The sequence below is a fragment of the Corvus kubaryi genome, unplaced genomic scaffold, assembly GCF_017639235.1.
Source record: "Corvus kubaryi isolate FWS band 111438036 unplaced genomic scaffold, C.kubaryi_AGA036_p1.0 37334, whole genome shotgun sequence".
Taxonomy (NCBI): domain Eukaryota; kingdom Metazoa; phylum Chordata; class Aves; order Passeriformes; family Corvidae; genus Corvus; species Corvus kubaryi.
The window spans coordinates 22,014,834-22,041,302 of NW_024581108.1; the positions used below are offsets into that span (position 1 = coordinate 22,014,834).

General features: G+C 47.0%; 2 protein-coding genes across 5 annotated transcripts in view; one reads left to right on the top strand and one right to left on the bottom strand.

Moving 5' to 3' along the window:
* Nucleotides 1-261: 261 nt before the first annotated feature.
* PRKAA2 (protein kinase AMP-activated catalytic subunit alpha 2) lies at nucleotides 262-22,620 on the top strand. Of its 2 annotated transcripts, XM_042030782.1 has the most exons (10): nucleotides 262-439; nucleotides 5,966-6,107; nucleotides 8,056-8,149; nucleotides 9,474-9,618; nucleotides 10,473-10,560; nucleotides 13,032-13,256; nucleotides 14,256-14,760; nucleotides 16,496-16,622; nucleotides 16,856-17,117; nucleotides 18,074-22,620. In XM_042030782.1, exons 1-9 carry the CDS (start codon nucleotides 346-348, stop codon nucleotides 17,092-17,094), a joined length of 1,659 nt encoding a protein of 552 aa, XP_041886716.1. In that variant the 5' UTR covers nucleotides 262-345; the 3' UTR covers nucleotides 17,095-17,117; nucleotides 18,074-22,620. The 2 variants fall into 2 exon arrangements, with proteins under 2 accessions (XP_041886716.1, XP_041886717.1); XM_042030783.1 differs by lacking the exon at nucleotides 262-439 and adding an exon at nucleotides 3,000-3,090 and having other exon boundaries at nucleotides 16,856-22,620.
* Nucleotides 22,621-25,035: 2,415 nt separating this feature from the next.
* FYB2 (FYN binding protein 2) overlaps nucleotides 25,036-26,469 on the bottom strand; it is a 24,500-nt gene continuing 23,066 nt past the window's right edge. For all 3 annotated transcript variants that reach the window (XM_042030785.1, XM_042030786.1, XM_042030784.1), the window contains exon 20: nucleotides 25,036-25,179. In XM_042030785.1, coding sequence (XP_041886719.1) covers nucleotides 25,170-25,179 — 10 coding nt within the window. In that variant the 3' untranslated portion in view covers nucleotides 25,036-25,169. The remainder of the gene's footprint in view (nucleotides 25,180-26,469) is intronic.

Genomic DNA, 26,469 nt, shown 5'->3' on the forward strand with positions numbered 1-26,469 from the left:
GTCACTGGGGGAGGATGTCACGCCGGCAGGCGCATGGCAATAGAGAATACACCCCCGAACAGTGTCACTGGGGGAGGGCGTCCCCCCGGCAGGTGCATGGCAATAGAGAACATACCCCTGACCAGTGTCACTGGGGGAGGGCGTCCCCCCGGCAGGTGCCGCCCCCCGGGGGTGTGCCCCGCAGGTGTACCCGCGCCGGAGCGGTGTCCCCACCCCGCCGGTCCCCACCTGGCGGCGGCGGGCGCCGCTCCCGCTCCCCGCCCCTCGGCGGCCGGGCCCGCTCCCTCCGCTCCCCGCCCCGCCGGCCCGGCCCTGTGCATTGTGGTCCGGCGGCGGGGGGCGAACATGGCCGAGAAGCAGAAGCACGATGGGCGGGTGAAGATCGGCCACTACGTGCTGGGGGACACGCTGGGGGTCGGCACCTTCGGCAAAGTCAAGAGCTGAGTACCGCGGCCGCGGGCGGGGCCGGGCCGGGCCGGGTGCGCCCCTCGCCGCCGCCTCCCTCCTCCCACTCCCGCGGCCTCCGCGCCGGCATCCCCTCCCTTCCCTCCGCTGGCGCTCCCTCGGCGGCTCCTCTCAGCATCCCCGGGGGATGAGAGCGGCTGGCGGAGCCGTGTCCGGGGCACACGGGCGGGGAGGCGGCCGCTGCCCGCGGCGGGGATGCGGCGGTGGCGGGCGGCTGGTGGGAGATGCGGCGCTTGCCCCTCGGTGGTCCGGGCTGCCACAGCCCCCGGAGTCCGTGCCGCGAGCAGGACCCACCAAAACTTTGCTCCCGCGCTCGCAGAGAGGCGATGGGGAGGCTGAGGCGCGCACCGCATCCTGCCCCTCGGTGCAGGGCTGCGCTCCTCGCCCCTTCCCTTCCCGAGGGGCGGCAGGTGCTCCGGGCGGCTCCTGGAGCCGGGAGCGAAGGGGCTTCGCGCTGCCGCCCCTCCGAGCATCGCCCCGCGGAGCCGAGCGCGCCCCGCAGCCCCGCAGCGGCTCCCGCGGGGATGGAGGGGCCGGGGCGGGCAGGGAGGAGCGAGCTGCGGCTTCACCTGGGGAAGGGAGGGCTCCAAAGCGACATTAGAGCACCTTGCAGTGCCTAAAGGGGCTGCAAGAGAGCTGGAGAGAGACTTTTGGCAGCGCGTGGAGTGGTGGGACGAGGGGGGATGGCTTCACACTGACACAGGGCAGGGTTAGATGGGATATTGGGAAGAAAATCCTTCCCTGTGAGGGTGGGAGGCCCTGGCACAAGTTGCCCAGAGAAGCTGTGGCTGCCCCATCCCTGGAAGTGTCTGTGGCCAGGTTGGATAGAACTTGGAGCAACCTGGGATAGTGGAAAGTGTCCCTGTCCATGACAGGGGGTGGAATGGGATGAGCTTTAAGGTCTCCTCCAACCCAAATTGTTCCAGGATTGCAGCATGGGGGAGATTGTGTCAGGTTGGGGTTCCAGACAGGGATTCCTTGGCCAGTCATGCCAGAGCAGCCAACTGACATCCTGAAGGCACCAGCTTTGCTTTACCTGGCTGTGAGGCTTGCAAATATTTGTATTTCTTTTCCCTGTGAATTCTGCCATTACATGGAAATTTCATTTTTTAAACAAGATACTAAAAAACCAAAAAACCCAACAAAATTCAGTGTGTTAGCTGTGTTTACCAGTAGGAAATAGGTTTAGCTTGAGCTGGGGGAGCAGCTGCCCCACCCCACTAGGATGTGGCCAGGCAAAGGGGTGCTGTGCCTGGCCTCAGCACCTGGAGTTTTAAAATAAACCCAAATTGACAGCAGATGAAGGAAACCACCACAACCACTGCAGCAAAGTCCACCTGTGACCATTAATCACGCCCCTAAAAATATATTGCTGTGTTTAATCCCAAACCACAAATTTACTGTCTAAAGAATTATCAGAATAAATACTTCTAACAGTAAGGACCATTTAAATCACTCATGTATACTAGCAGGCCTCAAAAACTGCTCTAAAGGCAGGGTCTTTTTTCCTTGCAGACCAATTTAAACCTTCCAACAATAGTGGTTTTTTCCTTAACTAGCACAAATACCCCCTGCCCCACCTATGACCTGACTTTGGTAAAAATGGACATTTTCCAAAGAAATATTTCAAATAACATAAAAGAGGTTTCCTAGCTCAAAAATCCTTTATAGATGACTAGTACCTTTATATGGGTTTTTTTTTCCTTAATATTTTGCCTACAACTGACAGGTTGAAGTTTGTTCTTGAGACTGGGACCTGGAATGAAGGAATGGAATCTCCCATTTATAAAGAATTACAGCATTTTAATCAAATTGAACTTGTATTCACATGAGAAAAGTAAAGAGGTTTTTGTCAGTTGATTCAAGCATGGTGTGTTGGGTACAATAATTGCTTTTCCAGGGAGAAGTCAGGTGCCATCAGTGACATTTCTTGTTGCTGATGTGTTTTCTTCAAACTCTGCCTTGCACAAAGCTTTGGTTTTGGCACTTTTTCCTGCCTTACTCCTCAAAGTTAAGAAATTGTAATTTACAGTTGCTCAGGATTATTGTTATTAAGGAAATAAGAAAATGGCAATGAAAGGGAGGATTTAGTGACATGGGGTACGAAGCAGAGCTTGAACTCATGGCTGGAGCTCAGTAGTCATTTTGAGCCATCAGAAGCCAGAGACATGACAGAAAAAGTCCCTGACTCGCTGGGTCATCAGAGAACTGATCTTCCTAAAAAGTGGCTGAACACTGCAAGAAACTGTTTTATTCTAAGCCCATTCAGTTTCTTGATCTCATTTGCAGAAAGTACACACAAGGCGCAGAGGGGAGCAAATAGGCTGGCAGATGAGGGCAGGATTTTGGTGATAGTGCTGAAATCCCATCTGGAAATGGTGATGAGGACACAGCATCTGTTGGAAGAGAGGAAGGTGGCAGGAGCTGATGTGGTAGATGGATAGGAGGTGTCATGTCAAGGCTTGAAGTTACCACACAGCATTTTTACCAAATATAGTTATTTTCCCTGTCCCCCAGGCCAAAGGTAAGAATAATTTGCGGAAATAGAACTGTGGAGAAGATCTTGGATTTGGAGTTTAGCAGAGCCTTGGAGGAAGGAGGTGGCATGTTCTTCCCTGAGGGCTGGTAAGAACAGATTAGACAGATTGTGTTTTCCATGGGCATGTCCCACCCTGTGGGTCCCCAAAAGCTCTCCTGTGACAACAGCCCTCACACAGCTAGGTTCACAGTGGGTGCAGCCTGGAGAGCTTCCGTCAAAATCCAGCAGAGTAACCCCAATATTTTTTTCCATGTGATGCCACCCATGGCATCCCTGGGGGCCTTGGTGGCTTCTTTCCCACCAAAGTGACCGATCTGTGGTCCCTCAGTGCTTGGGTTGTGTTTATGTTGGTTGTGGTGGCACCTCCACAGGCTCCAGTCGGGATCAGATCCCATTTTTCCCAGGCACTGTGGCATTGCTGCTGAAAGGCAAACTTTGTGTCAGAGGGAGGAGGAACCAAAGGAGACTGAGCAGATGAAGGAGAGGGAAAGGCGAGTGCCACCGGGGCAGCTTTAATACAGCATTGCTAAATATATGCTTTGGATGGATTTCATTTTTAACTTTGGGCTGAGATAAGGGCCAGCAGAGCTGATAGGAAAGGAGTTTCCTCTCCCCTCCATAAGCTTCTACATTGCCCTGAAGCATTTGCAAAAGTGTTAACTGCTTGTGCTGCCTGAGCTGGTAGGATAAAGAAAGTGAGGTAAAAAACCCATGCTGTCACGGGGTTTTAATTGTTATCTGTGCTCAGGGTGCTAGAATCATTATTCTTCCTCATTTTTCTTTTCCCCTTTTATAAAAGTAAGTAAATGAGAAGTGTCTCCTTTCTACTTTTTTAACCTGAGAAGGAAGGAGGAGGTGTCCTCACCACCAGGCAAGGCCACCACTGCCCACCCTTGGGGTGAGGATCCTCGTCCATACCTGTGGGAGACGCGGGACCTGCCCCTCACTTCTGGGATGATCCTGGGGGGTCAGAGATGGTGACTCTGTGAGCAGAGGGAGGGTTGTCCTTACTGCCCATGTCAAAATGCCTGCAGCTACAGAGAGCCCTCAAAGGCTTAAAAGTCTCCCACCACATATAAAATTTTGTTCCCTCTTTGTCTCTCTCTCACTGAGTTCAAGGAGGCTTAACAAGTCACTGGGGACAGAAACAATAATATCTCTGTATCTAATGCTTACTGTAAGCAGAAGATGGATTACAAAATAGGCTGTTTATTTTTAATTATTAATGTGTTTGTGCTAGGAAACCTTTGCAGAGTTACACATTGTTTGTCACGGATGGGAAAGGGGATGAACTATTTGGCAACAGTATTAAAAACAATAATTATTCATTCTGGGCATGGCCTTTTTTTTTCCCCCAAGTGTATAATAAAAATTTTTCAAAGCATATGCTGAGGCAAGGCCAGAAAGTGTTGTCCTGAAACAAAGGGTGGCAGAAATCACTCCTAGTTCAATGAAAAAACTTCGCTTTACCTCCCTGCAGCACTGCCCTGCTCTCCTCTCCCCAAGGATTCACCAGGGAAAATGCCTCCCGGGATGATTTACAGCACTCTCCTTGCACTGCACAAGGGGAATTATCTGCCTCCTCCTGCCCTCAGTTAATCCCTAAATTGCATCTCTGCTGCAAAGCTGAGTTTATTTTCATTCCATCATCCAGAAGTTTTAAGTATTACGAGGAATAAAATGGACATGCAAAGTGGTGCTTTAATTTTCAAGGGCAGTAAAGTGTTTTATTTTTAGGATGCTCTTATTGAGGAAAGAATCTCTGGCAGGTCTTATCTGGTGGCTAATAATAGTGACCTGGCGTGCCCTGAGTGCTGCTGCCCTGCCCTTCTCACGCCTCCTGCTTACCCTGGGTGCTTCTGATCAGCTCATTAGGGCTGCCCAAATTACAGGCTCTAATAATGTAATAACAGGGTTTGCTCGCAGTAATTAACTCCTTGCACCGTGTGTTAGTACTGGAAGGGCGACGTTCCTAATTAGAGAGCACAAATATTTAATGCAAGCAGGTTTTCCTGTGCAGGCTTTAGGAACCCATCCGTGTGTCACCCTGTTGAATATCCCATTAGGAAACGCTGAGAAGGGGCAGCTCATGGTCTGAGAACCATTTTTGGATATAAACACCCCATTTTCAAGCAGTTTCTGCTCTCAACTTCAATACAAATCTTGCTTCCTGAGAGCTTTTTATTTTTTGCGTGGTCTGTTTATTGATAACAAATGGAGCCCCATGCTGGATTCGTTTCACATCATTGAGTGCAATTCCCCCAGTGGCAGTGGGGCTGCTCCCAGTTTGTGGTTATGGGTTTTTCCCTGAACACAGGAGACAAACATCAGCATCTCAATGCACCAAGTGCATTTAAAAAAAACACCTCGTATTGAAGTTTGTATCTTTGCTAAAAGCAGAATTTGCTCCTGCAGTCCAGCAGTGTTCCTGCTGCTTGTCATCAAAGCAAGAAGCACGCTGGAGGGAGTATAAATAGACATTCATTTTAGTAATGCAAATCCTGCAGTCCTATTTTGGGCAGGGAAGATCCTTATACCATTTTTTAAAAAAAGAAGTGTGATGGTCCAGTTTTAAGACTGGATTTATGGGGAATTTTGTCAACCAGTGTGTTATGGTGGAGATTCTCCTCTGCCATTTAAATATATCTGTTTCTGATTAATCTAGTTTTTACATGCTATAAATCCTTGCAAATTAGCTTGGGGTACGACCTCCTCCAGCAACTCACTTTGTTTTATTTAGTGGAGTGGTTTTGGCAGATAAGTCCCCTCTCTTCTGCCTCTATGACTCCTCTGGGAAAACAGTGAAGAGAAAAAAATTTAAAAATATTTCACACCCCCATCTTTTGTTTTTTTCCCTTCAGAAGTGGCTTTTTGCTTATAGTGTCCTACACTGCTTGAGTGAATCCTGCTGCACTGTTTAGTGACTTTGCAATGTTCTCTCTCTCTCTGTGTCTCTAATAGTTGGTGAACACCAGCTGACGGGGCACAAAGTAGCAGTAAAAATACTGAACAGGCAGAAAATCCGCAGCCTGGATGTGGTGGGGAAGATCAAACGAGAAATTCAAAACCTGAAACTCTTCCGGCACCCTCACATTATCAAACTGTGAGTACCCTCCCTGCCACGTGTTCAGCTGCTCCTCTGTGCACAAAGACCTTTCATACACACTTAACTGGGTTGCAGGAGATGGATTAGAGCAGTAAAAAATGTGTTTGGCCAAGATTTTTTGTGTTGGAACATCCACTGGCACAGGTTGCCCAGAGAAGCTGTGGCTTCCCCATCCTTGGAAGTGTCCCAGGCCAGGGTGGATGGGGCTTGGAGCAACCTGGGATAGTGGAAGGTGTCCCTGTCCATGGCAGGGGGTGGAACTGGATGGGCTTTAATGTCCCATCCAACCCAAACTGTTCTGTGATTCCATGAATTGCAGCATGGTCAGGCTCTGAGAGTGAAACCTTGGCCTCCAGTCAATAGGATTTATGTTTTAATGCACTGATTATCCAGAGCTTAAAAGAACATTTTTTTTTTTGAAATTTATTATTCAGACATAAGTTGTCAAAGTTGCCACTTTGATGAACCTGAGTTTGGGTCGTAAATCAGCACCTGCACTGCAGCCTCTGGGATTCCTGCTCAATCCCCAGTTTGTGCAGCCAGCCCACATTAATGAGGCACTCGATAATATCTTTGGCATTCCTATAAAAGAAAGCTGTTGAATGGTAACTGCAAGGGTAAGTTGACATTTAGGTCAGCCTTAAAGCTGGCATGAGATATAGCAAATACCTGGGACTTAGAGGCAAGGGAAAACAAATTCTCTCTCCAGTTAAATAACTAACCATGCAGCAGCTGTTGACTTTAGAGTAACTTCACAGTTCCATGGATTTATTGGAGAACAGATTGGTATTATTTCATGAAAAAAGCACCAGCAAGGCTCCTCAGCTGTGTGCCCAGCATCCTGCAAGTCAAATCCTGTTCACACATTTGTCAAAGCAATTAAAATTAAATCCAGTTTGACAATACCTGTGTCCTATGGTACATGTTGCACTCATGAAATACTGTGATAAAGATGTGAGAAGACTGGGGCACACAAACCTCTTTCAATAAGTTTTTAAATGTATGTAAAAGAAATATTGGGGCAATTAACTGTAACTTCGATGTCTGGGTTCAAAGCTCTTCAGAAAATTGAGGTTGATGCTATTGGTCTTTATGGGACTATCCCACGTTCCCTTGCCAACCTCTGAAAATTGCTGAAATCTCTTTGTTTCAAATTACAACCCAGCTGTAAAAATTCAAGAAATTCATCTGCAAAAGAAAGGAAAAAAAAGAAGAAGCAAACAACAACAAAACAATGAATCTGTAATAAAAGTGAGGGAGGTCCCAGCTGGTGCTGCTTTGAGTTCCTGGGGCTGCATTGACCTCAGCTGATCACTGGCAGTTTATTCCAGCTGGGACACTGAAATGCCTTTGCAGCAGTCAGGGATCATTTTGAAAGAAAATGGAGAATAAATCTGCAAGTTGAAGGTGATACTCTGGGGTTTTTTTCTCCCCATTCTAGAACACAGAGGGTTTTAATATTTGAAAAATAATTTTGGAGGGAGTGGCATCCTTTTTGTTTCTGTACCTATCCAGAAGAAGCTCTCTCTAGTGCCTAGAGTTCTTCATCTTCTTTTTTCTTGACTGAGGGAAACCAGATGGATCCTCTCCTTGCCCTCAGCTAACCAAGCATTCATTTCTAAGCTGTTGTTGCAGATTTTACCCAAAATGGAAATTTGAAAGTCAGGGCAGTCCTAAATGTGATAAGATTGCCTGGCAGATATTTCAGAGGATTATTTAATAGGCTGAAGGAAGATCATAGGTCTGGAAGAGAGGTCCTTTCACAGACAAGTGAAAGATTGTACTGGAAACAAGAGACAGCTTTTCAGAAGTGGAAAGCAGTTACAAATGCAAGATCCAAACAAATTCTTGTTTGTAGCACTGATGTGGAGTTAACAATCTGTTTAAAAGCCTTTCCCTGTTCTTAATTAGGTTTTTTTTCTAAATCTCCTTGTGTTTTTTGAAGGTACCAGGTCATCAGCACACCAACAGACTTCTTCATGGTCATGGAGTACGTGTCCGGCGGGGAGCTGTTTGATTACATCTGTAAGCATGGACGTGTAAGTGCCAGTCCCAAGTCAGCCCAGACACTTGTGTGGGAAGAGGATGGTGTTCAGGAGCAAAATGACTGCTCAGGGGAGCACAGTTAAGGTTAAGGCCCAAAATAGAAGTTGCTTCACAGCAACCCCATCTGGGGTGTCTCGTCCTGGCTCGCACGAAACTTGTGTGTGACTTTTAGCAACATTCTCTGGCATATCCCCAAACCAAAATATCCAAGGTAATGTGTTGCTTAGGGCAAATATTTGGAAGACTGGCTTATTTTTGTGATTTTTAGTGATGGGTGGCCTGTCAAAAGCCCCATGTTTCGGCAGCAGATTTATGGTATGGGAGGGGAAGACCACTCAGTGTGGGCTCTGCCCCAGTCATTCACCTCTCCCAGACACCCCCTTGGCTCCACATCAGGTTCTTTGAAGACTTTTCAAGGATGTGGCTTATCTGAGCAACATTGTCAAATGCCAGCAGTCCCTCTGGGTATAGATCACCTGAGGTGTGGGTTGAGCCTGTGAAATGGGAGATTTTGGTTACAAAGAAAATCACTGATGTCTGCCCCATGGAGGAGTTGCAGGCAAGGAGGTAAAAATGGGCCAAAGTGGACATCCAGAATAAGGGTTCAGGTGAAGGATCAGCCCATCACATGTTCCCTCTCTGTGCTACAAAATCAATACATTTACAGTAAATTGCGTTAGAGTAGTGCCATGGTCGATGGAGCTGACTCAATTTTCTTTTCTATGTTCTGATTTCTCACACATTTTAGCCATCTAGATCTTTTCAGAGACTAATTTGGATCCTTTCTGACCCTCTGCATTTATAAACTCAGTTTTTCATGAAGAGAGACTTTTGGAATTCGTCACTAAAAATAGTAATTTTAAATATAGTTTCTCTAATATGGCTCATACAACCTTACAGCTATACAGGTAATTAAAATCACCACAGTATTCCAGCTTCACCTGTTGCTTCCAGAGGAAGTCCATGAGGAATTGCTCCCAGCAACATCCTCTGTGGTGTTTTGTCCATTCTGGATCTGTACCAGTCCCATTGGGACAGCAGGCCATTGTCTGATAGGTGCCACCTTTAAATACTTGTCGACAGCTCAGCTGAATTGAGGTCTCACCTTTCATCTCTGGGCTGCATCATTTGCAAACACTGGCACATTTTAAATGCAAGGGTGAGAAATCTGCTTTATTTGCTGCTTCTGGTCGCAGGCACACTGGGATCTTCTCTCTGCACCCTGCAAGCTTTTAGCTCCTTGCTAAGTCAAACCTTCCCTCGCCAGCTCTGCATGCACACCACCCTGCAGGGCTGTTCTCTTTGCTGTTCCCACAGGTGGAGGAGGCAGAAGCTCGACGCCTTTTCCAGCAGATCCTCTCTGCGGTGGATTACTGCCACAGGCACATGGTTGTGCACAGGGACCTGAAGCCAGAGAACGTGCTGCTGGATGCACACATGAATGCAAAGATAGCTGATTTTGGTACGTGACCCCAGCAGCATTCCAGAGGCGCAGCCAGCGCCGCTGGAGCGTGGCCGTGGAGCCGCCCTGCAAAACCCAGAGCCTGCTGCCCCAGCCACCACCAGCTGGAAAGCCCACACTTACAGACACTGCCCTTCCTGCAGCAGCAGGGATTATTTGTTGCAGGCTGCTTCTGTGCTGGCACTGAGAATGGAGCAGCGAAGTAATTTGTAAATCTCTGCTGTGTTTTAGTGTAATCACCCGACGTAAAATTTACCTCATTTATTTTTGAGGCAGACTCGGTGCAGCTAATTTGGGGTGAGCTGGCTGTGTGTGTTTATTTTGGTGCATGTTCTCCCTCTGTTTGGCCATGTGCTCTTGGCCTCAGTTCATTTTACAACAAGCAGTAACAGGAGTCTTTAAGTGGCATTATGGATTGAGATCCATTAAAATACCCGGGCTACCAAGTCTGTCCTGGTGAGTCCTTTCTAGCAATGTAAATCCTTCTGAAGACTTACTCATGTCGCAGCCCCACCCAATTCCCATGTGAAGTAAGAGCTCTGGGATGAATTATGTTTCTTTTCTTCCATGCTCTGGGATTTGCAACTTGGAGGAGCAAAATTAGCCAGGAGTGAATATTTCTTGGTTGGGTATGAAAAAAAACCAACCAAACAACAACAAACCCAACAACAATAATAATAACAACAACAATAATAATTTTCAAATCAGCTCAGAGGGGTCTATCTAAATTATATCAACAGTTCTCTTCCAAATATCCCACTCCACTTGCCTGCCTCTCCTCTGTGTGACACAGAAGAGTCCATGGCTGGACTTTCAAATCAAAAATCAGTATGTAATAAACATTTTCTTTGTAGGACTGTCCAACATGATGTCAGATGGTGAATTTCTACGCACCAGCTGTGGCTCCCCAAATTATGCAGCCCCTGAAGTCATCTCTGGAAGGTAACACATTCCATTTCTAATCAGACTCTATGTGAGCACATGGGCTTTAAATTTGTTCTTAGTATTGGAAACAGCTTTGCACATCTAGTAAAAGCAACTGCATCCTTCCAACCTGGATTTTATGTTTGGGTGAATCTGTTGGCAAAGATCTGAAGGTTTTCTTGGTTATTTTACTTCTCAGTAGCTGTAATAGCAAACCGTGTTTTGCTACAGGTGTTTACATTGGAAGAATTATTAATACCAGATGTTGACTGTTTATATTGCTAATTAAAGAGGGTGAAAATGACTCTTTGGATGCAAATAGTGAGGTTCCAGGTGGAAAGGCTTTTCCAGGCCACCCCCTCCTCTCCTGCCCACCTGCAATATAAAACACAGTGTTAATGAGGAAAACCATTCACTAACAAAAGGACCAGGAAGATCTTTAATCACTTCACAACACTTGTACTGAAAATACTTGTCTTCTGGTTCCTTAAGCTTGGGGTTTTGGCTATGGCAGTAGGTTCAACATTCAGAGCTTTATTTTGAACTGATTCGTTGAATTGACAAACCTCCTGTGTGGTTGTATCTCTCAGCATGAAACATCTGTACAGCACATGGAGTGTTGAACACACTCCACAAGGTTGGACTGGACTTCCACGTGTTGATACAGAAGTGTTGCCTCCTATATTTTACTGTCAGGAACAGAAATTACATAGAAAGTACATTTTTCCCTAATTCTCTCTGTAATAGCTTAGCAAGGATTGCAAATATAGGTTTTCAAATTTTCGGTCCTCTATATGGTCCTTCAAACTTCCCATCTCATTATCTGCCTCCTTTTTTTTTGAATCTTCCTTTATTTTTCCTAATCCAATGTCTTTTTGCCTATAAGCGTAGCTTTTAAATAGAACATTTTGTTCAGGATGTGTTTGCTGTGATTATGGTTATTTTATCCTTGTTTACACCAGAGCAAGTGTTGGCAGAGCATCCTAGGAATTAGACTAACATCCAAAAACCCTGTTGTGGCTACAGCTCTGTGTGTGAAATGAAGTAAATCCTCATTGACAAGAAGGGGACAAAGCCAGAAACTACTGGGATTCCAAGAAAATAGTCACAGTATTTCCATTTCAGTGAAGGCCAGACACATGTTTTTCAGTTTGTGTAGGAGACAAGGCACATGGCAGACCAGCAAGAAGGATTTAGTCCGAGTGCTCCAAGAGTACAGGCAGTGCAGCTTAGTAGCAACAAAAGTAAGCAGGAAAACCAAAACTGAGCCCCCATGTTGCCCATTTTCACGTGCAGCTGCATCCCTCCCTCATCACTCCCACCTACAGTCTCAGGGCTGCCTGAGTTTCATGCCCCTGCTCCATGTGCCAAGCTGGCCTCTCCTCAGAACTGTAGCAGCGTGTGAGAGCTGCATTTGAGGGGGGCAGGTACAATCCACCCTCCCTGCCTTGCTGGTGGGTGTGTGGGGCAGGGGGGGGCTGACTCCTGGCTCCTGCTGCCTTCCCTGCTAGAGCACAGAAGCAGTAGAGTGTGACAGCTCAGGCTTCAGAGCCATGAAAGTGCATCTCATTTGGACTTAAAAGTCCAAAAAACTGCTCAGACAGTGCAGTTATCAGCAAAAGAATCAGGCTTCTGATCTGTGGGAGCTAGGCATGGAGGCAGGGCTCAGGGGGCATCCAGCTGATCCTCTGCCTTTCCAAAATGACTTTGCTGCTGTCCCTGGCCTCAGCAGGGAGAGCCTCACCCTTGGACAAGCAGACCAAATGTTTTGGGGGTGTTCAGACAATGGCCACGTGCATGACCAGCATGGTTTCTACACTGATGTGTCTGCAGTGATGCTTTTAAGGGGGAGCATGTGCAGGATGCTGAGGTTTCACCAAGAGACTTCTGTGTTTGCATTTCAACCTCTGTATTTTGGCAGGGCCTCACAGCCCAAGGGGAAGTGTTGCCTCCCAAAATCTCTGGGGAAGCATCAGTTGTAGCAAAAAGAGATAAGCACACCAAACAAGGAGCAGCAGAACTGTATATTTGGGGTGTCCTGGGTTGGTGATGGCAGAGAGCACATTTGGCAGCTTGTCAGAAGCAGGAGCACTTAGATACCAGCAGACCAAAAATAAACACTCAGCGACAGAGTATCTGCTGCTGTTTGATCTGCCTCATTCAGTGAACAGAAATTTCTGGCTGAGCCCTCGAGGCAGAGGAGCAAACAGCCTGGCAGGGCTCTTGGAAATGTTGGGTTTGGCCTTTTGGAGAGTTTGGTGGAGGCAGGGTTGTACACAGGAGTGTGGGCAGCCAGTGCTGGCTCTGCCATTCATTTCCCTGAGCAGTTTTGGCTGAGGCAGATTTGGTTTGAGGGGAACCACATGAGCATCCCTGTTGTGGGATGGAGCTTTTTCCCTGGTGGAGCTGGCAGGGGGGTCCCCCCACCTGCACCCTGACAGAGGAGAGGATGGTGGTGACACATTTCTCCTGTCCTTGCCCTCGTGCAGGCTCTATGCTGGCCCAGAGGTGGACATCTGGAGCTGTGGTGTCATCCTCTACGCCCTCCTGTGTGGCACTCTGCCTTTTGACGACGAGCACGTCCCCACCCTGTTCAAGAAGATCCGTGGCGGGGTGTTTTACATCCCAGAATACCTCAACCGCTCCGTGGCCACGCTGCTCATGCACATGCTGCAGGTGGACCCCCTCAAGCGAGCCACCATCAAGGACATCAGGTGGGCTGGAGTGGGCTGGCTGCCTGTGGGGGTCTCTGGTGTCCTGGTGACTGTCCTGAGGGTCACCTGCTGGCAGGTGGGCAGGGTGGTTCTCAGGAGTAGTCAGCTAATCCAGATGGTTTTTGTCCCAAGTGATTCAAGGAGCAGCCCTGCGCTCTTCTGTGCTGGCTGGATGATGATGGTGATGATGAACAGGATGAGGATTTTATATATATTTTATACCTATTTAAAATTCTATTTTATTCCATTATAAAATAGCCTCAAAAATCTCTTAACAGCACTTAGCAAAACCAGCTATAGCATCCAATAATCCTAAGAACTTAATATCCACCAGCCCTTTTTCATTACTTTATTTCAAGACCACGTCCCTCTGGGTACCAGATAAAGAGGGTAATCATGGTACTTACTGTATATCCAATAGAAAAGGAGGAGACACCCAAGAATTTCTAATTTAATATGTAAATATTGGATGTATTCCATCTAGCTGGTGTGCTAAGCATAAACATAAATATTACTAGGACTTCCAGGACTTCTCAGGTTTTTAATGCATTTTCAATGGACAGCCTTAACTTTACCCTTCAAGTAAACCCATGCAAACCTCCTTTTTAATTTCTTAATTCCTTAGGATTAGAGGATTTAATTACATGTTAGAGCAGCAGCACATGTGGTGAGATTACAGTCAATACACAGAAACTATAGACAAGGCACTGTATGAGTTTTAGACACTTAAGATTCACCTCATTGTAAATCGGTGGGAATTGGGTACCTGGGTAGCTTGGATGTTCTGATCTCCATCAGGCCCATGGGAATCCCAAAGTGTGAAAATCTTGGAAGTGCTGAGATCCTACTTCCAAGCCCGGTGTGCAGAGTGTCATTGCTGTCCCAGTACCGGGCTGGGCTTTGCTCCCAGTTCATCAGCTGGGCTTTATTCTTGGCCGCTCGTGGTTTCCCCACCTTGCCTCGCACAGAGCTCACGGTGCTCCCCTCTGCCTTGCCCAGGGAACACGAGTGGTTCAAGGAGGAGCTGCCCAGTTACCTGTTCCCAGAGGACCCTTCCTACGACGCCACGGTCATCGACGACGACGCGGTGCGGGAGGTGTGCGAGAAGTTCGAGTGCACGGAGTCGGAGGTGATGAACAGCCTGTACAGCGGCGACCCGCAGGACCAGCTGGCCGTGGCCTATCACCTGGTCATCGACAACCGCCGCATCATGAACCAGGCCAGCGAGTTCTACCTGGCCTCCAGCCCCCCCACCGGCTCCTTCATGGACGACAGCACCCTGCACATCCCTCCGGGCGTGAAGCCGCACCCCGAGCGGATGCCGCCGCTCATCGCCGACAGCCCCAAAGCCCGCTGTCCCTTGGACGCCCTCAACACCACCAAGCCAAAGCCCCTGACTGTCAAAAAGGCCAAGTGGCACCTGGGGATCCGCAGCCAGAGCAAACCCTATGACATTATGGCTGAGGTGTACCGGGCTATGAAGCAGCTGGACTTCGAGTGGAAGGTAGGGAATGCTGGTGCTCTGGGGTGGGTTTCCAGCATCCTTTTCCCTGTAAGCTCAGGGAGGTTTGTAAGCGTGGTTTTAGCCTCACCTGTTTCCAGATAAGTGCCCCCACCTTGCCATCATCTCTTGCTATTCCTTGTTAATGCAAACTCTGAATTAAGGTGCCAGCTGTGCTTCGGTGTCTGTGGTGTTTGTTTATGGCGTGAAATAAGGGGTTTCTTTCTGAGTGCTCTGAGCCTTTGGCTGGAAAGATGATTCTGCCTCGTTTAGCTGCAGGGTTAAGAGGAGCTGTTCACATTTCTAATTTTAGTGGCTAATTCCTTGCGAGGTCATCTCGAGTGCTCCTGAGCAGAGGAACTCTCATTATTTCTGCCTGGTCCTGTCAGGACTGAAATGCTGAAATGGCACAGTATGCATTGTCCTGAAGGATGCACGGATGAGGGGCAGGGGGCCTTGAGAGCAGGATTTGTACCATGAGTGTGATGGCCTTCTCCTTGATGGAGATGCTGCAGTGCTCGTGGATCAGATGTGTTTTCAGACACTTATTGCTTCCTCAATTTAGGGCTCAGCTTCTTGATTTAAACTCAGATGTTTTAGTTGACAGTACTCACTGCATGTATTTCTCCAGGGCTGTGCAACATTTAGTCACAGTCTTTTTCAAAGTTGGAATAATAAATCCCTAAGTTAGCCCTGGATCTCTGCTGCCGTGCCCGACTCCCTAAATCCTGGTGCAGGCCCTGAGGTGAGCCCTCCTAACTTGTGGCCTCCTGACTTGTGGCAGCAGCGTCATGTGAGCATTGGGAGTGAGGTAAGGAGAATTTCAGCCCAGATCTTCATCACCAGGGGAGTTCCCCTCCTCCTTCCAGGTCCCAAGGGTTGTACTGTGTGAATTTCACTGTGCTGCTTTTCTAAAACCTCCTGGCTCCGCCTTATTTTTGATAATATTATGTCTTGAAAGCCAAGTAGCTTCCAGAAACCCGATTTCCCTGCACCAGCCAGGAGATGGACCATGGCCAGGTGCATTTGCCCACACTAGCCAGACATTTGTTAGCTACATGGTTTTGCAGAGAGTGAACAAATCTGCTGTGCTTCTGGTACAGCCTCACAAACCAACTCAACCCAACATCTTTGTGTGGGCAGTGGAGCTTATTTTGTACGAGGAGGTTTCACAATAGTCTTTCCCACCCTAAGAATAACTTCAGATGTGACTCTTCATCAGAATTAACTCTCCCATCCACGCAGTTGCTTCATAAATATAGTGCAGAGAAAAGATCTCATCGTAAATGAGATGCAGCAGATTGTCAGGTGGGAGGCAGCAAGGGGAAATACACAGCTCAAGGGTGAGCCACAAACACTGGGTTTAGCTGTGCTGATGGAAGAGGTTGCTCTGCCCAGCTTGCCCTGGTTTCGTGGACGCTGTCCTATGTGGGTCCACGAGTGGATTTTTTGGCTCATATGGCCATGGCTGCTGGTGAGGGAGGAGCAAACATCAGTTTTGTGCCTGGCAGATGGGTCACTGCAGCTTCCTCTGCCAGCAGCTGGTGAATCAGAGCCTTAAGAAGAATATTTAAAGATAGGAGGAAATGAAGCCATTTGCTTAAGCTTACAGGCATTGTCCTTTTGAGAAGCTGTTTTTCCCAGAAGATGTCTTGCTCATATTTAAAAAAAAATAAGAAAAGAAGTGTTCCTGTTGCTGCCTGGAATCTCCCTGCTGAGGGCAGCCTTCCCGTTGCAGGTGGTGAACGCCTACCACCTGCGGGTGCGCCGCAAGAACCCCGTGACCGGCAACTACGTGAAGATGAGCCTGCAGCTCTACCAGGTGGACAACCGCAGCTATCTGCTAGATTTCAAAAGCATCGACGGTGAGTAGGAGATGGAGACACATAGAAGGGCAAGGCTGGAGGGTTAAGAACCATCCTCTGCATTTTGAAGCGCTTATGGGGCTGTGTCAAGTTGGTAAAAGTCCTTTCAAGCCGTTCACCTTTGCCGCTGTTCCCATTTCCTTACCACACCCGCATTGCAGCTGCCAAACTAATCCCACTTTTTCTCTTTCCTTTCTTTTTTTTTTTTTTTTTTTGTTGTTTGGCTTGTCAAGACGAGGTGATGGAGCAGAGGTCTGGCTCCTCCACGCCCCAGCGCTCCTGCTCGGCTGCGGGCTTGCACCGGCCGCGCCTGAGCATCGACGCGGCCGCGGCCACCGAGTGCCAGTCGCTGATGGGCTCCCTGAGCGGCTCCTTCGTTGGCAGCATCCCCTTGGTGCCCCCGCGCCTGGGCAGCCACACCATGGACTTCTTCGAGATGTGTGCCAGCCTCATCATGGCCCTGGCCCGCTGATGGCACCGGCCCCGCTGTGCACTGTGAGGATCTGCGCCGGCTCGTCCGCCCCTTGTTCCTTTTGCTTCGTTGTTCTTCCTCCTCCTCTCCTGAACACTCCACAGCCCGTGGCACAGAGCCAAGCCCAGACCCAAAACATCCTCCCCTCTGACAAGGCAATGAGGAGATTAACTTGGTTTCTTTCCTTGTGCCTGGTGAAATGTATCCAATACCCTTTTTTTTACCTAGTGAACCCCATGGGAAATGTCGAGGCTGTAAAGTAACAAATGTATCACCAAGTTTTTGGAAAGCACCTTCCCCTGGTTCATCCTGAGTTAATGGAGGCATAGCCGAGCTTCCTGCAGGGAGGTTGATGTCTCCCCATCGCTGTGGAGAGCAGGGGCAGAATGGGCTGAGCCAGGTGGAAGGTGTTGACAAGGAGCTCCATGAAATGGAGTGGAGGGTGATGAAGCAGCTCTGCAGTGTTCACACCCAGGTACTGGCCTCTCTAACTCTTTTGTCCCCAAAGCAGCAGCTGCTTAGATGCTTCTGCTCGAGTGCAATATGACCTCCCTCCCCTCTCTTTTTCCCTCTGCTGGAGATGGGGAGGGAAGGTGGGATGTGCAAAGGTCCTGTTGCAAACCTGCCATGGGGAGGCCTCCCCGTGTCCAGTCTTTGCAGAGGAGTGTCCCTAAGGTGCTTTACTTCCTCCCGAGAGCTCCGGACAGCACTGACCTGCTCGCCACGTTCGGAGCTGAAGGCAGATTGCCTTTTTTCCAGCCCTTAATCGCCACCTCCCTCCAACCTGCTCCCCCTCCCCTGCCTCACCACGGGCTCCAGGGGCTGAATCCCAAGCAGGGTTCAGGTGAGCAGGGGACAGGATCCGGATCACCCCCCTGAAAACCCAGCGCTTCACCTGAGGGTTGGGATCATCACTGAGCCATCAAGAGCCATCAGCACCGAACAGCTCCGGAGTGCTCACCTCTCACCTTTCCCCTAGGAAGCTCTGCCTGTTGTCACCTCCCTCAAATCACTGCCAAATCTGCCTTCCCTGCTGCTGGAGACACTTCCCGTGCCCAAGGGCTCTCCCGTCCTGCTGCTGCCCACTGGACTGTGACCCTCGCCGCTCCGCTGACCAGGCAGGGATATCCCAACCCAGAATTTTACTGTTCCTTTGCTACTGGCTATCTGAAGGATGGGATTTTATTTTTTAAGACAAACTGCGGGGATTTTTAATGTTAAATTCTTGTTACCTGAGGGTAAACCCTACTGCATGTGTGACTTCTTTGTTTGAAAGGGTTATTATTTTTTATGACACAGGATTAATCTAATGGGCAGTGTTGGCATCTTGCTTGGGTTTGACATGGTGTTTAATTCCATTTACTTGATTAAGAAGTAATAGTCTAATCAAGGAACAAATGCTTTATGAAAACCTTGCCAAAAAAATCCTGAGTGGGGGGGTTTGTTTTGGGTTGGTTTTTTTTTTTCCTTTGTGTTCTGTTTTAAGAAACAAAGCAAAGAACTTTTGCTGGTCCCAGGTATGCAGTCATTCAACTTGAAAAAAAATGTAATCTGTCTTTTTGATAGCTTCTTATGACCCCTTGAGGTTTTTTCCTAGGGTTTTGGGGTTTTTTTTTTGGTACAGTTGCACTTTAATTTATACTTTCTGCAAGTTTCTATGAGAAGCAAGGAAGAGAACAACACATTAAGCCTTTTTTACTGATCATTTAAGGTAAGACAAACACGGGATATTTTTGCCATCTACTGGCAGTTAAATGGACCTTTTCAGCTTGAAGTCCCTTTTTTTTTAAAAAAACCACAGAATTGCCTTACTTTTGTTACAGATTGTGCTTGGATCCTCACTAACGTGACTTTACAGCTCCAGTTTTTCCAGAAGCCGCACAAAGTAGAAAGCTTCCCAAAAAATAGAAAAATAAAGAAAAAATCAGTTTTGTTGTTAAGCTCTTGAACACTAAATCCAACACAGCAGTGGTTGGACTATAAACCCACAGCAGAACAGCTTTGTTTTTAAAAGAAATACTGGAAATATTTGTAGTGCTCCTAGGTTTTGTAATGAGCCTTTTATTATATTATGATTTTTAAATAAATACTCTGGGGTGGAGGATGGCTTTGGTGCTGTGCCTGGTGGCTGCCAGGTGATTTGTGTCCCCAGTGCTGTGGTGTGAGTTTGGATGGAGAATCCAAACTCCTGCATGCAAAAAAAAAAAAAACCCAAACCCCACCCCAGAGTCAAAGGTGAGCAGCACCCAGCCCTTCAGCAGCTTTTGGATCAAGGCTGAGACACAAGCAAAGAGCCCTGAATGGTTCTGGGCAATGGAGAGAAACCCCTTTGGAAAGGAGCAGGAGCAGCTGTAGGGACAGGCATTAATTCCCATCCAGGAAACAGCAATGTGTGACATGTATTTGAAATGTTAAAGGCTTTTCAAATCTTCACTCCCAGCTGAGCATCTTGCCAAATCCTGGAAGCCCCTGTAGCCGTCTTGGTAAGGGGCTGGTGTGTTACAATCTGGGGCTCAGGAGCAGGTAGATGTACTGATGTCTTTTTTAAAATTGACTCTTGTCCTCTGGGATTTCCTACCCAGCAGAACTAATGGTACTAAGCAGCAGCACATGCCCTTGGGAAGAAATATTTGCTTCCTGGAGGTGGGTGGGATTTCTAGGCTGTAGAATAAGCCCCTTGTGGCACTTGGCATCTTCTCAGACCCGTGCAAACATTAACTGCTATGTGGATCTGCAAAACCAGTCCTGCCTGGAAGGCAGGCAGAGTTACTCAGCTTTCCATATGGGCAGACACAGAGATGAAGCAACTTCCCTGCTCAGGCTCAGCAGAGGCAGTGGAGGGAGCAGGACTGGTGGAAGCACCTCTTCAGTGACCACAGCAGATTGAACAGTCCATCACAGCCTTACCCAAATCCGTGCTGCACTTTGAGGACTTTCACTTCTTTTATTATTTATTTTACCTTCAAATAGGCTGTGTTCTGTTTCCCAGCTGCAGAGGAGCTGCTGACCTCCAGTTATATTTACCAGAGGAAGAGTTTAACTTTCACACTGTGGTCAGCTCTTTTTGAGTTATGCTGGTACATGCACAAGCGTTGGGAAAAGCAGGGTAGACAATATTTGAACTACAGAAACTTGAATTACTCCAAGTGCAATTCTTCAGAAGCCACTGGACAGCTGTGCTTTGCAAGCCACAAACTCACCCAGACGTTGCCTCAGCCTGAGGGAGGGGAGAGAGAAAATGCAAAGGATAAAGAGTTCAGATAGGCTCCAACAGCAAAGTCCAGCTCCTGGATGAGTTAATTCAGAAACACCTTGTGCTGTTCTTGTTGGAAGCTATACATATGTAAATATTATATATGCATACATGCATATATATAAAACATAGATGGCACCCCTGTCATTGGCCTCTCAGCTTTTTTCTTCCAGCAGGGCAGGAGTGTGCCCTGGACACTGCCACCGCACTCTAATCCCAGCCTCTGAGAGGAGCTGGACAAAGGGGATGCTATTTTTACACCCTCTTTTACGTAAAGCCCATGAGTAGCTTAGCTGACCCCATCAGGCTCAGCATGGCCTTGGCCAGGGATGGGAGGAGAAGTGGCATCAGGAGCTGTGAGAATTCTGCCCTTCCATCCACTCTGGCCAAAGCCCTGGTGACGATGGGGTTTGGGGCAGGTTTATTTTCAGGAGCTGGAGCTGGTGAAGGCAGCAGGATATATTTTTCCCTTTAACAGGTCAGAAATGCATCTTCAGCTGTGTGTCCCGTTTAGCATTTCATGAGGTGTGTACAAGCACAGGGGAATATACGGGCAGTGTTGTAAAAACGTGAGCCGGCTGGTTAGTGTGTGATGTGTGTGCGTTTTTGTGTGTGATTATAGCGGCGTTCGTGTTGGAATAGATGAGGTTTGAACAAAATAACCCTTCTGTCTACTCCTTTTCATTTCACTGCTCTTTACTGTCAGTGTGCACCCCTGTAGGAGAAGAGGGACCTGTGTGCAGGACATGAACTCGTGCCTTCGCTGTGCGTCGGGACTGCTGGAAGTGGCAGCTCTGTTTCACGAGGTGCACAATTTCCCCAGCTCATGCAGAATCCCCCCGCTGAGACATGCAGGCCATGTTTCTAAATACTTGAAGTACCATTTGTTGTGCAATTATTTGGCTTCACCCTTTTATTAGCTGAGAGGAGAGAGGGAAGAAGAATTGCACATCTGGATGAGCCAAACCAACCCCCGCTCGAGCTCCTGCTGTTTCTTTCCTGGAAAGTTTTAGGATCTGGTTTTGTTCCAGGTATATGATGTACCTTACTAGAGTCACCTTTCTTAAGGTCTTACTTTGGTATGGACTTTTCATTCAGTGCTTTCCTTTGGCTTCCTTAGCCCTCCCCTTATATATCCCTTTTTCATCATTCACTTATGAAAAAAACCCAACAGCTTCTTGTAATTCTGAGCTCCCAGTCTGCCTCCTGGCCATGGAGTTAATGATTCAGCCAGAGGTACCTCACTCCCATGCCTGAGAGACAAACTGGATCTCAGAGTTCCCACATTACACCTACTGATGGAACACTGACTTTTGCAGAGAGCACACCTGGTATTCGAGGCACAGATCTTTGCCCGTTTTAATCGTCAAAATTAGGAGAACTGGACTGTGAATCAGAGCTCTACCTGCAAGCACGAGTACACTTTTGGTGTTATAACAAGTCTGTTTTCAACAAAAGCCTTGAAGTTCCTGCTGAAGCTGCCTTAATTTAAAAATCAAAGTTTATTTGTAAGACTCATCTCTGGTTATTATTATTTTTTTTTTCAAGTTTGGAAATAGTTTATTTATCCTCATCTCACAAAGCTGTGAAGTAGATCCTGTAGCCATGGTAATATTTATTCTTGTTGCTGAAAGCATGTTCATGTGTTCTGTATCATGTTATACCCACGTGGTTTGTACTTCAATGCATTTGTTTTGGTTTTTTTTCTTTTAGAGCACAAAGGAAAACTGCATCCCAGGATATCTGTGGTGTCCATGGCCCAGCATCTTTGGGCAGACAGACCTCAGCTCTGTGAGAGAGGTGAACTGGACTTGTCCACTGCAATTTTAAAATTCATACTCTAAGGAGTATTTATGATTTATAATATTATGTATTTATGATTTTTAAAAAAAAAAGATACTGAACTTTAAAAAGTTCTGAGTAGAAGCATCCCTTCAAATGTATCAATAACATGAAGCTCAGGAAAAAAACCCAAAACCCTGAGCTCTATGAACACTCCATCCTTCTTGATATTTTCTTATTTTGTCAAATGAGGGCCTGGAGAGGGTTTTGTTTTCCAATTCATGGCTTTAGTACTTTCTGTTATGGAAAGGCACAGAGCCCTGGTTCAGTTTTGTCCTTTGTGCATTAGATAATCACAACGAAGCCTTTTTCCTTCCATTTATGGTGTGGAAAGTGTTTCTCGGTGTACTGCACTGCATGTGATAGCTGTCTCCATGGTTGACATTTGCACTTTAATAAACTCAGAGATGAAAAGAGATAAAAACAACAAATCCTTCGAATTTCCTTATTGCACAGTCCCCTTTCTGCAGGCTGGGGTTGGCTGGTGGAATTTCCCTCTGGAGATCCTTGCACATTCCAGCTGTGGGACCACGGATGCCCTCAGGGCTTGGTGGGGGGCAAAGGGGTGGGAAGGGGAGGTAAAATTTCTATGTGGACAATTTAAACAGCTTCCCCAACCCAAAATCCATGCCAGGAGCCAGGCCCATGTATTTACATGTGCTGACTCAGATCTTCACTCCTTATACCAAGGAGTAAAGAGAGAGAAGCATTTTAAAGACATCATGCAAAAATAACCTTTCCCTGCAGAAGAAGTGTCGGGGACAAAGCTGGGGACCCGTTTCCTCTGTGCCTGTGATGCAGGAGGATGTAAATCCAGTTAAAGAGCACAGCTGCAGGGAGTGCTCCACATTTGTCCCCATCCTCTCCCCTCTTGACACAATTTCAGTTCTCCCTCAGACTCGTCACCTCACAACTGTTATCATGATTATTTCCCCTTTGAGGGGAAACGTGGAGGAACAGGGTTTAACACTCAGATGAGAATTGGTTTAGGTTTTGATGTGGTTAGGATGTATCAATGAGATTATATATAAAAGAGAAAAAAAAAAAAAAGGATGAGCTTAATTTCCTGACCAATCTCTTGACCTAAATACAGCCAACCTGTGGTTTAATTGAGGAAGTCTAAGTTGCTGTATCTACAGCATTTTTGTATTGTCTGGAGTCAGCCCATAGCAAGCTCATTTCTTCTGTGCATGCATTGGAATGTGTCCATGAGGAAAAAAACCATTTCTAAGGGTATTGCAAGGCATCCTTGCATTAAATCAGCTGCCACTGGCAGTGCAGAAGTTTGTGTTTCACAGGGATTTAGGGCACAACCCCACAAGGACTGTGTGTCACCGCAGCGGGATCGGGGCCGGATCACGTCTGTGACAGGATATAGGGGGAGATTCCTAAAAAAACTTGGTATAAAATAAGAAAAACTTGTTAAGTAACTTCCTTAGGAGGCAAAAAAGAGCTTGCACATGTGGCTAATACAGGATTTGCCCGTAGTGCTTACACAGGGGGTGATGAATAGACCTCATGACTTGTGAACGAGCGATGGCCGGGGAAGAGGATGAGGAAGGAGTGGAGGAAGGGGGTGTTTTCTTCAAGGTGTTAATCCTAAACATCACCATGGAAAAAAACAAACGTGGAGAAACCATCTCCAGCACTTCCCTGGGGCCGATTCCCTGCAAAGGGATGGAGGTGAAGGGCACAGAGCACATCCCAGCCTGTGCCAAAGCCAAACACGCACTCCAGCTCCCCAAACTCTCCATCCCCACCAGAAAAATCCAAATATTTGGGCTGGCAGGGCTGCAAAGCTGCGCATGCTTACAGGGGAGTGCTTTATTTTTATTTTTTTTTTGCTGCAAGGATGGATGCAGGCCAATGCACTTAATAGTGACCACATGGTAAAATAAATAAGAATGCCTGTATAGACTTAAAAGTAAATGTTAAATATTTGCTCTGGTTTTTTTACTGATGTCTCCTATGCTTTGAAATGGCCCTGTGGCAAACAGCACTTTTATTTTTCTTAAGCATGGAACATTTAATAATTTCTAATTAAAACATCTTACATTTTTAGGATATTTATGAGAAAACTGATATGGGCTCTTAAAATGTGCCAGGCACGGGTAAAAGCTGTACACTACAGTCAGATTTTAAGGGTTTTTTTTCTTTCAAAGCCATGTAAAAACTTTATCCCCATTTTTTTTGCTTTTGAAAAGGTATCTACAGAATACACAGAGGAGAAGCCATTAGCAATTTATGTTTCTCTTCCTACATTTAGGAGCATTTTTCTTAAAAGAAGTAATCATCCTCCAGGCCCACAGTGGAGATGGAACAGCCTGAACACAGGGGCAACTGTTGGGTAACTCCCTGTAGCTGCGAGCCCCTGGGAGCCAGGAGTCGGCCTTTACATATGTGGGATGCCTAAGTTAGCTTACAAAAATAAAGCAAATTTTGACTGAGTGCTTTATTTACTCTTTTTTCTCCCCTTTTTTTTTTTTTTCAGAGAAATGAGTCAACCTTTCCACTGTTTTATATATTTAACACAGCAAGAGTGGTGATAGGTAGTACTTCTCCCAACACTCTTAAGACCAAAACCAGTTCAAATTTATATGGTTTGCTTTTTAAAGAGAAAATCTTTTGGGGAAACTTGCAATTCTGACAACAATGAGATGGAGCAACTGAACTGCACTATTTTTTTTTTTTTCTTATGCAAATGCAGAAATGTAATGGCTATTTCAGAGCTGACCAACAGGGTACTCCAAAAAGTGAGAAATACTGAAAATAACTAATAATCACTGAAGACATGCTCTAAATGGCAGGGGGAAAAAAGGAGAAGGAAACATCTCTTGCACATTAAATGGTGTAAAAAACCCCAGCTTTATTTACATTCCCATCGCCACTCCACAGCTGACCAATGTGGGCTGTCATGGATGCAGGAAGCACAAAAAGAGACCTTCAGGGATGCTCCAGGGGAGAGCAGCTCTCAGGGCAGTTAGTACTGTCTGTCTCAAAGAAAAAAAAAAGAAATTTTTCCAGCAAGGGCCACCTGGGTAAGAGGAGGCTCATTTGTGTGAATTATGCATGAGCATGCAAGGAAATGCTGCAGCAGGGAATTTCAGGGTGTGTTTTGGCAAAGCAAGGCACACTGAGTGGCCCATGTTTGCAGCAGATGTGAATTAATATGGCATATCTGAAGGCAAGTCAGGAATCTCCAATTTATACAAGTGTAGTGGTTTGGTCCAAAATACTCATTACTGTTTATCTGCTGTGAGATAAGAATTAGGAGAAATGCAAAACAGGCACCAAACTTGAAAGAATATAAAGAAGTTTATTAACAGACCTAAAAGAAGAAAAAAAATTATACCACCTTCAGAACTCTCCTCCTCCCCCCACCTTCCTCCCTTCTCCCACTGACAATGTGAAAAGACAACCCTTGAGATGTTCAGTCTGTTTACCACTTCCATAATAACCTTGTTCAGTCCATTTAGAAAGAGAAGTCTCTTGCTCATGCTATGAAAACATTATCACAACGAGACAGCCGCCCACTTCCAAATATTGTTCAGTCCATTTAGGAAGAGGAGTCTCTCTGCCTGCGTGTGAGTCCTTTCCCCCGACTTGCAGCTTTTCCCGCAACTGCTTTCGAGGGTCCACTCTTGAAGTTTTCTGGGGTACAATTTTAAGGTTGAGCCGTTCAGAAACAAAAACAGAGGCCCTTCTCCTTCCCTGGGAGCAAAGGGTCTTCATCATCTTCATCTTTAGGACTATCTCTGGGAGCATCTCTACGGACTGAGGTTTTCTCCTTTCCCGTTCGGAGCAAAAGTCCTCATCTGGTTCATCTCTACGGACTGAGGTTTTCTCCTTTCCCGTTTGGAGCAAAAGTCCTCATCTGGTTCATCTCTCCCTGTCCAAACTTCTCATGAAATTACAGCTGCGTCAGCATCTGCCTATCTCAGCGCAGGTGCTTTTGCTCACGAGTTGAACACTCCACCCCCCATATCTTCATGAAATTACAACAGGATACTCTGATATATCATAGCTTCACAACAGAATTTCAGCTTTAAGCATCTCCTCTCTCTCTTCCCTCAGGTTTTCAGCTCTTCACAGCAATAAAAGGGTTAATCTCACCTCGGCCTTGCAGCTTTGCAGCTGGAATGTTGAATTTTTCTTATCGAAGTGGAGAGGGGGGAGAGCCGAGCCGCTCCGGCTGCCCACGGCAAGGCAGTGGGGGGGGTTCCACGGCTGGAACAGGTCCATGGCTCCAGGATGGCCGTGGCCCGGCCCGGCCTGGCCCA